The sequence below is a fragment of the Rhinoraja longicauda genome, chromosome 20, assembly GCF_053455715.1.
Source record: "Rhinoraja longicauda isolate Sanriku21f chromosome 20, sRhiLon1.1, whole genome shotgun sequence".
Classification (NCBI taxonomy): domain Eukaryota; kingdom Metazoa; phylum Chordata; class Chondrichthyes; order Rajiformes; family Arhynchobatidae; genus Rhinoraja; species Rhinoraja longicauda.
This window is the reverse complement of record NC_135972.1, coordinates 3,488,055-3,504,611: the sequence shown is the minus strand read 5'-3', so window position 1 is coordinate 3,504,611 and position 16,557 is coordinate 3,488,055. Positions and strand designations below refer to the sequence as shown.

Genomic DNA, 16,557 nt, shown 5'->3' with positions numbered 1-16,557 from the left:
GACAGCGTGGTCACATGTATGTTTCATTGAGGTGTTTTTGAATTGCGTGCTGGGTGTCAAGCACGTAACCCCCGTGTACAACGCGAGGTGGCTGTGGCGTGCTGATGGACACTGTACTGTACAAATCCACAACCAGGGAACTCAAAGTGTGCAGGAGGTTCCGGTTAATACCGAAGATAAGACACAAAATGTCGGAGTAACTCAGCGGGACAGGCAGCATCTCTGGAGAGGAGGAATGGGTGACGTCTCGGGTCGAGACCCTTCTTCAGGCAGCATAGAAACATAGACAATAGGTGCAGGAGGAGGCCATTCGGCCCTTCGAGCCAGCACCGCCATTCAATGTGATCATGGCTGATCATCCACAATCAATAACCCGTTCCTGCCTTCTCCCCATATCCCTTGATTCCACTAGCCCCCAGAGCTCTATCTAACTCTCTCTTAAATTAATTCAGTGAATTGGCCTCCACTGCCCTCTGTGGCAGAGAATTCCACAAATTCACAACTCTCTGGGTGAAAAAGTTCCTTCTCAACTCAGTTTCAAATGGCCTCCCCTTTATTCTTAGATTGTGGCCCCTGGTTCTGGACTCGCCCAACATTGGAAACATTTTTCCTGCATCTAGCTTGTCCAGTCCTTTTATAATTTTATATGTCTCTATAAGATCCCCCTCATCTTTCTAAACTCCAGTGAATACAAGCCTAGCCTTTTCAATCTTTCCTCGTATGACAGTCCCGCCATCCCAGGGATCAATCTCGTGAACCTACGCTGCACTGCCTCAATTACAAGGATGTCCTTCCTCAAATTAGGAGACCAAAACTGTACACAATATTCCAGATGTGGTCTTACCAGGGCCCTATACAACTGCAGAAGAACCTCTTTACTCCTATACTGAAATCCTCTCATTATGAAGGCCAACATTCCATTAGCTTTCTTCACTGCCTGCTGTACCTGCACGCCAACTTTTAGTGACTGGTGTACAAGGACACCCAGGTCTCGCTGCACCTCCCCCTTACCTAACCTGACACCATTGAGATAATAATCTGCCTCCTTGTTTTTGCCGCCAAAGTGGATAATCTTACATTTATCTACATTATACTGCAACTGCCACGCATCTGCCCACTCACTCAACCTGTCCAAGTCACCCTGCAACCTCCTAACATCCTCTTCACAGTTCACACTGCCACCCAGCTTTGTGTCATCTGCAAACTTGCTAGTAAATAGGTGTAGTAAATACTATGGTAAACAGTTGGGGCCCCAACACCGAGCCTTGCGGCACTCCACTCGCCACTGCCTGCCATTCTGAAAAGGGCCCGTTTACTCCTACTCTTTGCTTCCTGTCTGCCAGCCAATTCTCTACCCATGTCTACACCCTACCCCCGAACACATGTTCACATGTGCTCTAATTTTGCTCACCAATCTCTTGTGTGGGACCTTATCAAAGGCTTTCTGAAAGTCTAGATACACTACATCCACTGGCTCCCCTTCATCCATTTTACTTGTCACATCATCAAAAAATTCCAGAAGATTAGTCAAGCATGATTTCCCTTTCATAAATCCATGCTGACTTGGACTTATCCTTTTACTGCTATCCAAATGCACCGTTATTACCTCTTTAATAATTGACTCCAGCATCTTCCCCACCACTGATGTCAGGCTACAGCATCTGCAGTTTTTTTCCTGGAGACTACAGACTTTTGGTTATTGGGGAGAGCTACTACTCACTTTTTATGTGTGGCTTTGACAGTCACAGCCAGATTTCTCTTTCTGTTTTCTACTGTGCACAGCTGTCAACAGCTGGACCACCTGGTGAGAGTCAGGAATGACGTTGGTGATGTTTGTCTTCATTCCACAGTGAAAAACCAGGCGCGGTGGGTGCAGCAGTTTATCAATGATATGGAGGACCTATACGCAGTTACTGGAGATGAATACTTCAGCGTTGTCATCATTGATTACAGCAGCACTGACATGGATGTGGAGAAAGCTTTGAAGAACAGCACCTTGACCAGGTGTTGCCTCCATTTCACAAACACGCAAAGTGCTGGAGGAACTCAACGGGTCAGGCAGCGTCTGTGGAGGCAAATGGACAGGCAACGTTTCGGCTCGAGACCCTACCTCAGACTGACCAAGGTCCCTCCACCCAAAATATGGTCCATCCTTTCGTTCATTCAATAGACAATAGGTGCAGGAGGAGGCCATTCGGCCCTTCGAGCCAGCACCGCCATTCAATGTGATCATGGCTGATCATTCTCAATCAGTACCCCGTTCCTGCCTTCTCCCCATACCCCCTGACTCCGCTATCCTTAAGAGCTCTATCTAGCTCTCTCTTGAATGCATTCAGAGAATTGGCCTCCACTGCCTTGTGAGGCAGAGAATTCCACAGATTCACAACTCTCTGACTGAAAAAGTTTTTCCTCATCTCAGTTCTAAATGGCCTACCCCTTATTCTTAAACTGTGGCCCCTTGTTCTGGACTCCCCAACATTGGGAACATGTTTCCTGCCTCTAACGTGTCCAACCCCTTAATAATCTTATACGTTTCGATAAGATCTCCTCTCATCCTTCTAAATTCCAGTGTATACAAGCCTAGTCGCTCCAGTCTTTCAACATATGACAGTCCCGCCATTCCGGGAATTAACCTAGTAAACCTACGCTGCACGCCCTCAATAGCAAGAATTCCCTCCGCAGATGCTGCCTGACCCACTGAGTTCCTCCAGCGGTAAAATGGAGATGCAAGGAACTGCAGATGCTGGGAGCCTTGAGCAGGACACAAAGTGCTGGAGGAACCCAGTGGGTCAGGCAGTGTCTGTGGAGGGAAATGGAATCTGAATGGCCCCGACCCAGAACGTCACCCATCCATTCCCTCCACAGATGCTGCCTGGCCCGCTGGGTTCCTCCAGCGCTTTGTGTTCTGCTCAAGATTCGGGCATCTGCAGTTACTTGTGTCTCGATTCCCTGAACATAATGATTTCGGGCAGTGAGCTGTGAAGGAAAAGCAAAGTCTAACGTGCGATTGTGATTTCTACACAGGTATCAGTACGTGAGACGGGACGGGAACTTTGAGCGATCAGCTGGCTTGCAGTCAGGAATTGATGTAATACAGGTAAGAAAGGATAACGTGCCAAATGTCATCATAACGTTGAACGTACAGTGGTGCAGCGGGTAGAGCTGCTGCCTCTCGGCGCCAGACACCAGGGTTCCATCATGACTGTGGAAGATAACTGCAGATGCTGGTTTCCACCAGCCTTCATCCGAACATTGAACACACAATACCTTGTACAATGTTCATCTGTTGTCAAATTACACCTACAAAGGCAAGAATTTGGGAAATTAAGTTGCTTTCCTTAAAGAATCTCTGTTGCACATTCCGATGTTCAGTTTAGTTTAGAGATACAGTGCGGAACAAGGCCCATCGGCCCACCAAGTCCGCACCGACCAGCGATCCCCGCACACTAACACTATCCTACACACACCAAGGACAATTTTACATCTGTACCAAGCCAATTAACCTACACACCTGCACGTCTTTGGAGTGTGGGAGGAAACCGGAGATCTCGGGGAAAACCCACGCAGGTCACGGGGAGAACGTACAAACTCCGTACAGACGGCGCCCGTAGTCGGGATGGAACCCGGGTCTCTGGCGCTGTGAGGCAGCAATTCTACCGCTGCGCTTACTGAAGTTGCTTCATGTTTAAAGCAGCAATTGGCATTTTGCCAGAGATTTCTTTGTTTTGGCAAATTTGTGGATTGTGGTTTGAAAATTGTGCTGATAATTCTTTGATGGATGGCACCTCCGCCAGTCTGGTCTCCAACAGCATTCCTTGGGTTTACCTGGCAACTGTCCCATAGCCTGTGAGGTGTAGGGTTGCCAACTTCCTCACTCCCAAATAAGGGACAAGGTGACGTCACCGCCCCACGCCCCACGTGACCTCACCCAGCCAGCGGCCACGTGCTCCCGCTCCACCAATGGCGGCTGCCCGGGCTGGGAGGCGGGTTGCTACGTAACCTCCGTTAGGGGGCCTCTGGGCCTACACTGTCCAGGCCTACAGTGTCCAGGCCTACAGCGAACCCCAGGCCTACAGTGTCCAGGCTTACAGTGTCCAGGCCTACAGCGGCCCCCAGGCCTACAGTGTCCAGGCCAACAGTGTCCAGGCCTACAGCGGCCCGCAGGCCTACAGTGTCCAGGCCTACAGTGTCCAGGCCTACAGTGTCCGGGATTACAGTGTCCAGGCCTACAGTGTCCGGGCCTACAGCGGCCCCCAGACCTCCAGTGTCCAGGCCTACAGTGTCCAGGCTTACAGTGTCCAGGCTTACAGTGTCCAGGCCTACAGCGGCCCCCAGGCCTACAGTGTCCAGGCCAACAGTGTCCAGGCCTACAGCGGCCCGCAGGCCTACAGTGTCCAGGCCTACAGTGTCCAGGCCTACAGTGTCCGGGCTTACAGTGTCCAGGCCTACAGTGTCCGGGCCTACAGCGGCCCCCAGACCTCCAGTGTCCAGGCCTACAGTGTCCAGGCCTACAGTGTCCGGGCTTACAGTGTCCAGGCCTACAGTGTCCGGGCCTACAGCGGCCCCCAGGCCTCCAGTGTCCAGGCCTACAGTGTCCAGGCCTACAGTGTCCAGGCCTCCAGTGTCCAGGCCTACAGTGCCCCCCCCCCCCCCCCGGCCTAATACGGGACATTTGCCCTACAGTCACACCAATTAAAAAGCAACAGAACACACAAAATAACATTTAACATAACATTTACCATTTTAATTCCAGGATGAACACAGCATAATATTCCTCTGTGACCTGCACATAAACTTCCCGCCGTACTTAATCGACAGCATCAGGAAGCACTGTGTGGAGGGGAAGATGGCCTTTGCCCCGATAGTGATGAGGTTGAACTGTGGCGCGTCAGCACAAGAACCTGATGGTGGGTCCAAACAGGGGAACGTACCAACACCGTCCGGTCAATCTAACGCTTGGCTCGATGCAAGGAACGGCAGATGCTGCTTTACAGCGTTACTGGAGTGATTCCCTGGGTCAGGACAGCATCTGAGGAAGGGGCTCGTCAGCTGTTCCCCTTCACCCTCTCCTCCTCTTCACCCTCTCCTGCCCCGCTGAGTTACTCCAGCATGTTGTGTCAATCTCCGGTGTAAATCAAGAGAGAGCCTTCAAGAGAGAGCTAGATAGAGCTCTTAAAGATAGCGGAGTCAGGGGGTATGGGGAGAAGGCAGGAACGGGGTACTGATTGAGAATGGCCGAATGGCCTCCTCCTGCACCTATTGTCTATTGTCTAAATCGGCATCCGCAGTTATTTCTTACCAATGCAGACAGAAATGCAGGTTCATGCAGGGAGAAAGACCTCGTATTTTTTCGTGATTAGTCAGGATGTCGGAGGTAACAGGGACAAGGTTGGGGAACGGGGTTGAGAGGGAAAATAATTTTGCTCAGGCACGATGGGCCGAATGGCCTAATTCTGGTCTGATGTCTTTATGGTTGTGTAGGTTAGGAACCAATGCAGCTCAGAGTGCACTTGTTGGATTTAGCAGCAAAGAGCCCTCGGTACCAACACAGCTCCACCACCGATGTCCCGGCAATCGGTGGTCCCGCACCTCCTTTAATCCGGACAAAATCATGAGAGTGCGCTTGAAATCCCCCTCCGGAAGCCCCCCCCCCCCCCCGACAACAACGTGCCCCAGGGCCGGGAGAGGCGGCTGATCCCCACCTCACCGGGACTCTCGCGGCCGATCGGCGGGTGGACTCTGCCCCCTGCAGCTGGGGCTGTGCAACTCCGGCCCGGCCCGAGCCGGCAGATCCTTTCCGGCCGGCCGGTATCTTGGCCCCTCCCCTCAGCGGCCTAGGTGGAACGTCCCGGTAACGTGAGACTCCTCTCGGAGGCCGCGACCTCTGTTGGTCTGGCAACACGTATAATCCAGAAAGGCTCCGGGACCAAGCGTGGTGGACAATCGGCAGTGGACTGGACAGACTGGACCAAGGGTGGTGGACAATCGGCAGTGGACTGGACAGACTGGACCAAGGGTGGTGGACAATCGGCAGTGGACTGGACAGACTGGACCAAGGGTGGTGGACAATCGGCAGTGGACTGGACAGCGTAGGTTTACTAGGTTAATTCCCGGAATGGCGGGACTGTCATATGTTGAAAGACTGGAGCGACTAGGCTTGTATACACTGGAATTTAGACGGATGAGAGAAGATCTTACCGAAACGTATAAGATTATTAAGGGGTTGGACACGTTAGAGGCAGGAAACATGTTCCCAATGTTGGGGGAGTCCAGAACAAGGGGCCACAGTTTAAGAATAAGGGGTAGGCCATTTAGAACGGAGATGAGGAATAACTTTTTCAGTCAGAGAGTTGTGAATCTGTGGAATTCTCTGCCTCAGAAGGAGGCCAATTCTCTGAATGCATTCAAGAGAAGCTAGATAGAGCTCTTAAGGATAGCGGAGTCAGGGGGTATGGGGAGAAGGCAGGAACGGGGTACTGATTGAGAATGATCAGCCATGATCACATTGAATGGCGGTGCTGGCTCGAAGGGCCGAATGGCCTCCTCCTGCACCTATTGTCTATCGTCTATCGACAGACTGTACCAAGGGTGGTGGACAATCGGCGGTGGACTGCACTTTGTTTCAGTTAGTCCACCTTTCCAAGAATTTCAAGTCCCTGTGTGAAGTGTTAAAATTACTGGTGACAATTACCAGTAAACTGGATTTCTTATAAATTGATATGATTTAAAGTTACAATAGTAATTTAAAGTTAGTAATGTGATTGTATTTTAAATCATGATTTTAAATCATTTAATTTAACATGATTTTATTTTGATTCATGATTTAAAATGATATAATAACATGATTTTATTTTGAATCATGATTTAAAATCATTTAACTTAACAACATGATTTTATTTTTAAATGATGATTTAAAATCATTTAATTTAATAAGATTTTTATTTTGAATCAGTAATGTAAATTTAATCAGTAACATGCGATTCCTGTGGCCCAGGGGATGTACTTGTGTGAAGTAACTGATTGGAGCAGAATTAGGCCATTCGGCCCATCAAGTCTCTACTCTGCCATTCAATCATAGCTGATCTATCTCTCCCTCCAAACCCCATTCTCCTGCCTTCTCCCCATAACCCCTGCCACCCATACTAATCAAGAATCTATCTATCTCTGCCTTAAAAATATCCACTGACTTGGCCTCCACGGCCTTCTGTGGCAAAGAATTCCACAGATTCACCACCCTCTGACTAAAGAAATTCCTCCTCATCTCCTTCCTAAAAGAACGCCCTTCAATTCTGAGGCTGTGACCTCTGGTCCCAGACTCTCCCACCAGTGGAAACATCCTCTCCACATCCACTCTATCCAGGCCTTTCATTATTCTGTAAGTTTCAATGAGGTCCCCCCTCATTCTTCTAAACTCCAGCGAGCACTTTGCTGGCTTTACCTTGCACCTGATCATGTATCTACACACTGTAAATGGATTGATTGTAATCGTGTATTGTCTTTGTGCTGACTGGTTAGCATGCAACAAAAGCTTTTCACTGTACCTCGGTACACGTGACAATAAACTAAACTGGAACATGATTCACTGCAAATCTGCAGGGTACTGGGAAATGAACGGCTTTGGATTGCTGGGAATCTACAAATCCGATCTTAACAGAATTGGTGGGATGAACACAAAGGAATATCGTGATCGCTGGGGGGGTGAGGACTGGGAACTACTGGACAGGTAATAGATGCCGTCAAACATCAATGCAAACTTGCTCTAAGTTAGGGTTGCCAACTTCCTCACTCCCAAATAAGGGACAAAGGGTGACGTCACTGCCCCGCGCCCCACGTGACCTCACCCAGCCAGCGGCCACGTGCTCCCGTTCCACCAATGGCGGCAGCCCGGGCCGGGAGGCGGGTTGCTATGCAACCTCCATTAAGCGGTGCCCGGGCCTACAGCAGCCCCTGGGCCTACAGTGTGCGGGCCTACAGCAGCCCCCGGGCCTACAGTGTCCGGGCCGACAGTGTGCGGGCCTACAGCAGCCCCCGGGCCTACACGTGTCCGGGCCGACAGTGTGGGGCCTACAGCAGCCCCCGGGCCTACAGTGTCCGGGCCGACAGTGTGCTGGCTTACAGTGCCCCCCCCCCCCCCCCGGGCCTAATACGGGACAAGGGCGGTCCCATACGGGACAAACCAACTTAGCACAAAATAGGGGATGTCCCCGCTAATATGGGACAGTTGGCAACCCTAATTGCAAAGGTCATTTTGAATTTGCCCCTTTAGTTGTGAAACTCACCCTTGTGCCATTTCACCTGGTTGTTTTGTTCTGAAAGTTAAAAGTCATTGTAGTTTAGAGATACAGCGTGGAAACAGGCCCCTTTGGCCCACCGAATCCGCACCGACAGGTGATCCCCGCACACTAACACTATCCTACACACTTTAGGGACACATTTTAATGTTTTACAAAGCCAATTAACCTTCAAATCTGTACGTCGTTGGAGTGTGGGAGGAAACCGCAGTACCCGGAGAAAAAGGTCACGGAGAGAACGTACAAACTCCGTACAGACAGCGCCCATAGTCAGGATTGAACCCGGGTCTCCAGCTCTGTGAGCTAGCAACTCTACAACTGCACCAAAGACGTACAGGTTTGTAGGTTAACTGGCTTGGTTGTAAATGTGAATTGTCCTGAGTGTGCGCAGGGTAGTGTTAATGTGCGGGGTGAATGCACATTCACATGCACATTCACATGCACATTCACATGCACATTCACATGCACATTCACATGCACATTCAGAGATTTAATTAATCTCTAAATTAAACTAAATCAAAAGTAACATGATTTATTTTTTTGCCCTTTTTTGTGGTTGTTTGCAGGATTTTCGAAGCTGGGTTGGAAGTGGAGAGATTATACATGAGGAACTTCTTCCATTATTTCCACACGAAACGTGGCATGTGGAACAACAAATAAGGGGGGAAACCATGGTGACTGTCGGAAGCCTGAACCACACGCACTTTATCCATCAGGGGGACTGAACTGCCCTCTCCAGAAACAAGTGAAGTTCAACGGAAGGTGCATCTGAAATCAGTGCATTTGCTGCTCACAATTCTCAGGCTACTAACGGTCTTCTGATCCCCTGGCGAAAGGAAATATTATAAAGGACCACTCTCCAGTCTTGTTTGTAAGTGGTGACAAATTTTTTTCTAGAAAACGATATCTATTTTTTTATTCAAAGCAATACCATGATGCTGTTGGGGCCTCAGAGGGGAGTCACGCTGCAGTCCAGTGAAGCAGATTGTCCTTTCCCACGGAGCCAGTGATTGACGTCACGCTGAACTCCCAACAGGGATTACGCTTCGAATAACGTCCTCTGCTCAGTTCTCAGCCACTGTGTGGCTTCATCGGATTCGTGGCTGCTGAGATTTACTGCACCCCCTGTGAAATACCCATGTGCCTTTCACTACTCCCAGGACTCACACAATAACCTACAAACCTTCCACGTTTCTCCTTCCGGTGGAATGAATTACAAGGCTCAATTGGAAGCTAACTTTTTTCCAAAGTGAAGTGCTCGAATTTTGGGTAAAGGACGAACTATTGATTATTTTTTATTTTAATGTTCTGTGGTTTTATTCTCGAGAAGATGTATTCATTTTAATTAACATTTTAGCAATCTATTCGGTAAGATTGGATAAGTGCGCCTAGAATTTGGATTGTATGTTTTTTTTAAAAGTATTTATCAGTGCTATACAGCCCAAAGTTGGTTTAACCTGGAGTAAATTGTGTTAACAATAATTCTGAGGTGAGATCACACTATTGTAAAATTAAAATAGGCAATTCTGGGTTATGGTATAAGTTAGCCGAACTTATATGTTTCCTAGTGAAAGATAAACCTCTAATGTCTTGAGCATTCTTGCAACACTTATTCGAAGGTTTTCTAACCAAAGCAAAGCTCCCAGATTCAGGAAATAATTTGGCAGGTACTGCAAAACAACGAGAGAATTCAGTTGCAATTACTAGGGTTTAGTTTAGTTTAGTTTAGAGATACAGCACGGAAACAGGCCCTTCATCCCATCGAGTCTGTGCTGACCAGCGATCCCCGCACACCAACACTATCCTACACACACTAAGGACAATTTACAATTATTACCAATCCAATTAACCTACACACCTGTACGTCTTTGGAGTGTGGGAGGAAACTGGTGATCCCAGAGAAAACCCACGCAGGTCACGAGGAGAACGTACAAACTCTGTACAGACAGCACCCGTAGTCAGGATGGAACCCGGGTCTCTGGCGCTGTGAGGCAGCAACTCTACCGCTGCGCCACCGTGCCGCACGCTGCTCTCAGCAGGAAACCACAAAGCATCTCCAAGTCCCACTGGAGACTGCTCACAGACATCCCCCCTCCCATCCCAAAGTACCGAGTGTGCACAAACACTTGCATGTGGGACTAGAGCTAGGTCACAGCGTGGAAACAAGCCCTTCAGCCCAACTTGCTCACACCGCCCAACATGTCCCAGCTACACTAGTCATAGAGTGATACAGTGTGGAAACAGGCCCTTCAGCCCAACTTGCTCACACCGCCCAACATGTCCCAGCTACACAAGTCATAGAGTGATACAGTGTGGAAACAGGCCCTTCAGCCCAACTTGCCCACACCGCCCAACATGTCCCAGCTACACTAGTCATAGAGTGATAGTGTGGAAACAGTCATGATCACATTGAATGGCGGTGCTGGCTCGAAGGGCCGAATGGCCTCCTCCTGCACCTATTGTCTATCGTCTATCGACAGACTGTACCAAGGGTGGTGGACAATCGGCGGTGGACTGCACTTTGTTTCAGTTTGTCCACCTTTCCAAGAATTTCAAGTCCCTGTATGAAGTGTTAAAATTACTGGTGACAATTACCAGTAAACTGGATTTCTTATAAATTGATATGATTTAAAGTTACAATAGTAATTTAAAGTTAGTAATGTGATTGTATTTTAAATCATGATTTTAAATCATTTAATTTAACAACATGATTTTATTTTGAGTAATGAATTAAAATGATATAATAACATGATGTTATTTTGAATCATGATTTTAAATCATTTAACTTAACAACATGATTTTATTTTGAATGATGATTTAAAATCATTTAATTTAATAAGATTTTATTTTGAATCAATAATATGAATTTAATCAGTAACTCGGCGGGTCAGGCAGCATCTCTGGAGAGAAGGAATGGGTGACGTTTAGGGTCGAGACCTTTCTTCTGAGCGGAAACATCACCCATTCCTTGGCAAAATTAGAGTACATGGTATTGGGGGTTGGGTACTGACATGGATAGAAAATTGGTTGGCAGACAGAAAGCAAAGAGTGGAGATAAATGGGTCCCTTTCAGAATGGCAGGCAGTAACTAGTGGGGTACCGCAAGGCTCGGTGCTGGGACCGCAGCTATTTACAATATACATTAATGACTTGGATGAAGGGATTAAAAGTACCATTAGCAAATTTGCAGATGATACAAAGCTGGGTGGCAGTGTGAACTGCGAGGAAGATGCTATGAGGTTGCAGAGTGACTTGGACAGGTTGTGTGAGTGGGCGGATGCAGTTTAATGTGGATAAGTGTGAGGTTATCCACTTTGGTGGTAAGAATAGGAAGGCAGAGTATTATCTGCATGGTGTTGTTAAGAAAAGGGGACGTACAACGAGATCTGGGTGTCCTAGTGCATCAGTCAATGAAAGGAAGCATGCAGGTACAGCTGGCAGTGAAGAAAGCCAATGGAATGTTGGCCTTCATAACAAGAGGAGTTGAGTATAGGAGCAAAGAGGTCCTTCTGCAGTTGTACAGGGACCTAGTGAGACCGCACCTGGAGTACTGTGTGCAGTTTTGCAATGAAGGGATTTTATTCAAAACGATGCAATGAAACACTGCAACCTTTGGATGACTCTGTATGTATATGTGAAGGGTCGTGCAAAACAGTCCTGGCAGGAGGGCCTCTGGGTTTGGTTCAGTTCTCTGGTGATCCAAGCATCTGCGAATGCTAGTCACTGGAGCGACAAACACTGCTGGGGGAGCCAGTGGGCCGAGCAGCATCTGTGGAGGCAAAAAGGGACAGCCAGCGTTTCAGATCAGGGTCCTGCACCAATTCTGATGGGTCTTGACCCATACGTCGAGCTTCCCTCCAGTGGCGCAGCGGGTAGAGCCGCTGCCTCAAGAAGCCCGAGACCCGGCTTCCATCCCGATCTCCGGCGCTGTCTGTGTGGGTGGAGTTCGCACGCTCTCCCCGTGACCTGCGTTTCCACCCACATTCCAAAGATGTGCCGGGGGTTGTAGGTTAATTGCCCCATCTGCAGATTGCCCCTTAGTGTAGACACAAGATGCTGGAGTAACACAGCGGGTCAGGCAGCATCTCGGGAGAGAAGGAATGGGTGACGTTTCGGGTCGAGACCCTTCTTGAGACTGATCGACATTTCGGGTCGAGACCCTTCTTCAGACTGATGGCGTTTCGGGTCGAGACCCTTCTTCAGACTGACCTTTGCCTGCCACTTTGTGGGGTACGTCGAACATTCCCTGTTCCAGGCATACACTGGCCCTGTCCCCGAACTCTACCTCCGAAAATACACATCTTGCCCCTTAGTGTGTAGGGAATGGATGGGAAAGTGGGATAACACAGCACTGGTGTGAACGGGTGTTCGATGGTCGGCATGGACCCGGTGGGCCGAAGGGCCTGTTTCCCTGCTATCCCTCTAAACTACACTAAACTTCCACAGACCCTGCCCGACCCTTTGAGTCTTCCCAGCAGTTTGTTTACTGATTCACACACAGCCAGGCTGCCTTACCGCACCATATATATATATTTTTTCTTTGAGGACCACTTAATACTTTAGGTTGCGACCATTTGCTTGGTTGCATTTATAGGTGAATAAACATGCAGGATGTAGAAGCATTGTTGCTGCACTGTTAGTAACCAAGTACCTCAGCGGTTGGCCTTAGATAACGCTCACACATCGTGCCAGCATTTATTTTTCTATGGACATAGGACGTAGCGGTTGCCAACTATCCCACTCCCAAATACGGGACAGGGTGGCGTCACCGCCCCGCGCCCCACGTGACCTCACCCAGCCAGCGGCCACGTGCTCCCGCTCCACCAATGGCGGCCGCCCGGGCCGGGAGGCGGGTTGCTACACAACCTCCGTTAGGCAAACACACTCGGCCCCGCTCCCCGTTAGCCTACACTGTCCTGACCGACAGCGGCCCGCGGGCCTAATACGGGACAAGGGCGGTCCCGTACGGGACAAACCAATCTAGCCCAAAATATAGGATGTCCCAGCTAATACGGGACAGTTGGCAACACTAATAGGATGTGAGGAAATTAGGTACTTTTCAAACTCATCTCGGGTACGTAAATCACAGAGGGAGACTGGAAGAACCATTAGTGCTCATAAGGTCATAAGTGATAGGGGCAGAATTAGGCCATTCGGCCCATCAGTCTACTCTGCCATTCAATCATGGCTGATCTATCTCTCCCTCCCAACCCCATTCTCCTGCCTTCACCCCATAACCCCTGACACCCGCACTGATCAAGAATCTATCTCTGCCTTAAAAATATCCACTGACTTGGCCTCCACAGCCAGCTGTGGCAATGAATCCCACAGATTCACCACCCTCTGACTAAAGAAATTCCTCCTCATCTCCTTCCTGAAGGAACGTCCTTTAATTCTGAGGCTGTGCCCTCTGGTCCTAGACTCTCCCACTAGTGCAAACATCCTCTCCACGTCCACTCTACCCTGGCCACTCACTGTTCGGTAATGTTGTGGGAATATTTTTTATTGTTCGAAACCCTTTTCAGGAAAAGCCCTTTTCAATGTAGAATTTGTTTTTAAACTGTACCTGTAAAATGTGGTGTAATCTTTAACAATGCTGGGATGAAGGGATGATGATTTCTGTGAAATTGTAATAAAAAAATGTGTAATTATGGTTTCTGGGAATAAAATACTTATTTTTAATTGAATGTGTTATTTATTACGCCTTCTCTTCAACAACCACTGGTAGGTGAATGATCCACTGCATAAGTGGGTGCAGATTTACCCCTTATCACTGCACTGTATCTTGTAAATGTGCAGTGTAGTTTGGAGATACAGCATGGAAACAGGCCATTCGGCCCACCGATTCCTTGCCGACAATTTGACCACAACGTTCACACTAGTTCTAAGTTGTCACGAAAAATGTTCCCAATGTCGGGGGAGTCCAGAACCAGGGGCCACACACAGTCTGAGGGCGTGCAGCGGAGGTTTACTAGGTTAATTCCCGGAATGGCGGGACTGTCATATGTTGAAAGACTGGAGCGACTAGGCTTGTATACACTGGAATTTAGAAGGATGAGAGGGGATCTTATCGAAACGTATAAGATTATTAAGGGGTTGGACACGTTAGAGGCAGGAAACATGTTCCCAATGTTGGGGGAGTCCAGAACAAGGGGCCACAGTTTAAGAATAAGGGGTAGGCCATTTAGAACGGAGATGAGGAAAACCTTTTTCAGTCAGAGAGTTGTAAATCTGTGGAATTCTCTGCCTCAGAAGGCAGTGGAGGCCAATTCTCTGAATGCATTTAAGAGAGAGCTAGATAAAGCTCTTAAGGATAGCGGAGTCAGGGGGTATGGGGAGAAGGCAGGAATGGGGTCCTGATTGAGAATGATCACATTGAATGGCGGTGCTGGCTCGAAGGGCCGAATGGCCTACTCCTGCGCCTGTGGTCTATTGTCTAAGAATAAAGGGGAGGCCATTTAAAACTGAAGTGAGAAAAAACTTTTTCACCCAGAGAGTTGTGAATTTGTGGAATTCTCTGCTGCAGAAGGCAGCGGAGGCCAATTCACTGGATGAATTTAAAAGAGAGTTAGATAGAGCTCTAGGGGCTAGCGGAATCAAGGGATATGGGGAGAAGGCAGGCACGGGTTACTGATTGTGGATGATCAGCCATGCTCACAATGAATGGCGGTGCTGGGCTCAAAGGGCCAAATGGTCTCCTCCTGCACCTATTTTCTATGTGTTATCCCCTTTCTCACCCACTCCCTGCACACTCACAGAGAGGCCAATTAACCGTCAAACCCGCACGTCTTTGGGATGTGAGAGGAAACCAGAACGGCCGGAGGAAATGTGTAGGAAGGAAGTGCAGATGCTGGTTTAAACCGAAGATAAGACGCAAAACGCTGGAGTAACTCAGCGGGACAGGCAGCATCTCTGGAGAGAAGGAATGGGCGACGTTTCAGGTCAAGACCCTTCTTCAGACTGAAGACACCCGTTCGCACCAGTTCTATGTGATCCCAGTGATAATCACAGTGAATTGGAGCAGATTGTTCCACGTTGGGCAGCTGGTCCCTGTGGGGGGAAGAGGAAGAGGGGGGAAGGGGAAGAGGGGGGAAGAGGAAGAGGAAGAGGGGAGAAGAGGAAGAGGGGAGAAGAGGAAGAGGGGAGAAGAGGAAGAGGGGGGAAGAGGAAGAGGAAGTGGGGGGGAAGAGGAAGAGGGGGGAGAGGGAGGGAGAGAGAGAGAGAGAGAGAGACACACACACACATGGGGAGAGAGAGAGAGATAGCTCCACACACGGGGGGGGGGGGGGGGGGGGGAGAGAGCTCCACACACGGGGGGGGGGGGGGGGGGAGAGCTCCACACACAGGGGGGGGGGAGAGAGAGCTCCACACACGGGGGGGGGGGGGGGGGGGGGGAGAGAGAGCTCCACACACGGGGGGGGGGGGGGAGAGAGCTCCACACACGGGGGGGGGGGGGGGAGAGAGAGCTCCACACACGGGGGGGGGGGGGGGGGGGGAGAGAGAGCTCCACACACGGGGGGGGGGGGGGGGAGAGAGAGAGCTCCACACGGGGGGGGGGGGGGGAGCTCCACACACGGGGGGGGGGGGAGCTCCACACGGGGGGGGGGGGGGGAGAGAGCTCCACACACGGGGGGGGGGGGGAGAGCTCCACACACGGGGGGGGGGGGAGAGCTCCACACACGGGGGGGGGGGGGAGAGAGCTCCACACAAGTGCGACTCAGAGTCAGGACTGAGCTGAATCAAATGTTTACAAATAAGGTGGCGCAGCGGTAGAGTTGCCGCCTTACAGCGAATGCAGCGCCGGAGACCCGGGTTCCATCCTGACCACGGGTGCTGTCTGTACGGAGTTTGTACGTTCTCCCCGTGACCCGCGTGGGTTTTCTCCGGGCGCTCCGGTTTCCTCCCACACTCCAAAGGCGTGCAGGTTTGTAGGTTAATTGGCTTTGGTTAAATTGTAAATGGTCCCCAGTGTGCAGGATAGTGTTGGCGTGCGGGGTGATTGCAGGACAGCACGGATTCAGTGGGCCGAAGGGCCTGTTTCCTCCCTGCATCTCTAAAGTCTAAAGTTCAAGTGGTCAACTCTATCAAACTGTCACAGAGTTTCATAAATGCTGGCAGCATAATTGACGAAGCAGATTTTGGGGGGAAAAAATTGGCGTATTTGCGAATCAAATGATACGAGGCATAGACAGGGTAGACAGTCAGAGCCTTTCATCCAGGGCGGAAATGTCAAAGACCAAAGCCAATTAACCTGCAAACCCGCCCG

The 16,557-nt window shown here is 49.7% G+C and overlaps 1 protein-coding gene across 1 annotated transcript in view; it reads left to right on the top strand.

Annotated features, from left to right (window-relative positions):
* b4galnt3b (beta-1,4-N-acetyl-galactosaminyl transferase 3b) overlaps positions 1 to 10,942 on the top strand; it is a 71,484-nt gene extending 60,542 nt beyond the window's left edge. Inside the window, exons 15-19 of the mRNA XM_078417455.1 lie at positions 1,851 to 2,004; positions 3,025 to 3,097; positions 4,754 to 4,907; positions 7,597 to 7,723; positions 8,858 to 10,942. Coding sequence (XP_078273581.1) covers positions 1,851 to 2,004; positions 3,025 to 3,097; positions 4,754 to 4,907; positions 7,597 to 7,723; positions 8,858 to 8,951 — 602 coding nt within the window. The 3' untranslated portion in view covers positions 8,952 to 10,942. The remainder of the gene's footprint in view (positions 1 to 1,850; positions 2,005 to 3,024; positions 3,098 to 4,753; positions 4,908 to 7,596; positions 7,724 to 8,857) is intronic.
* The last annotated feature ends 5,615 nt before the right edge of the window (positions 10,943 to 16,557 follow it).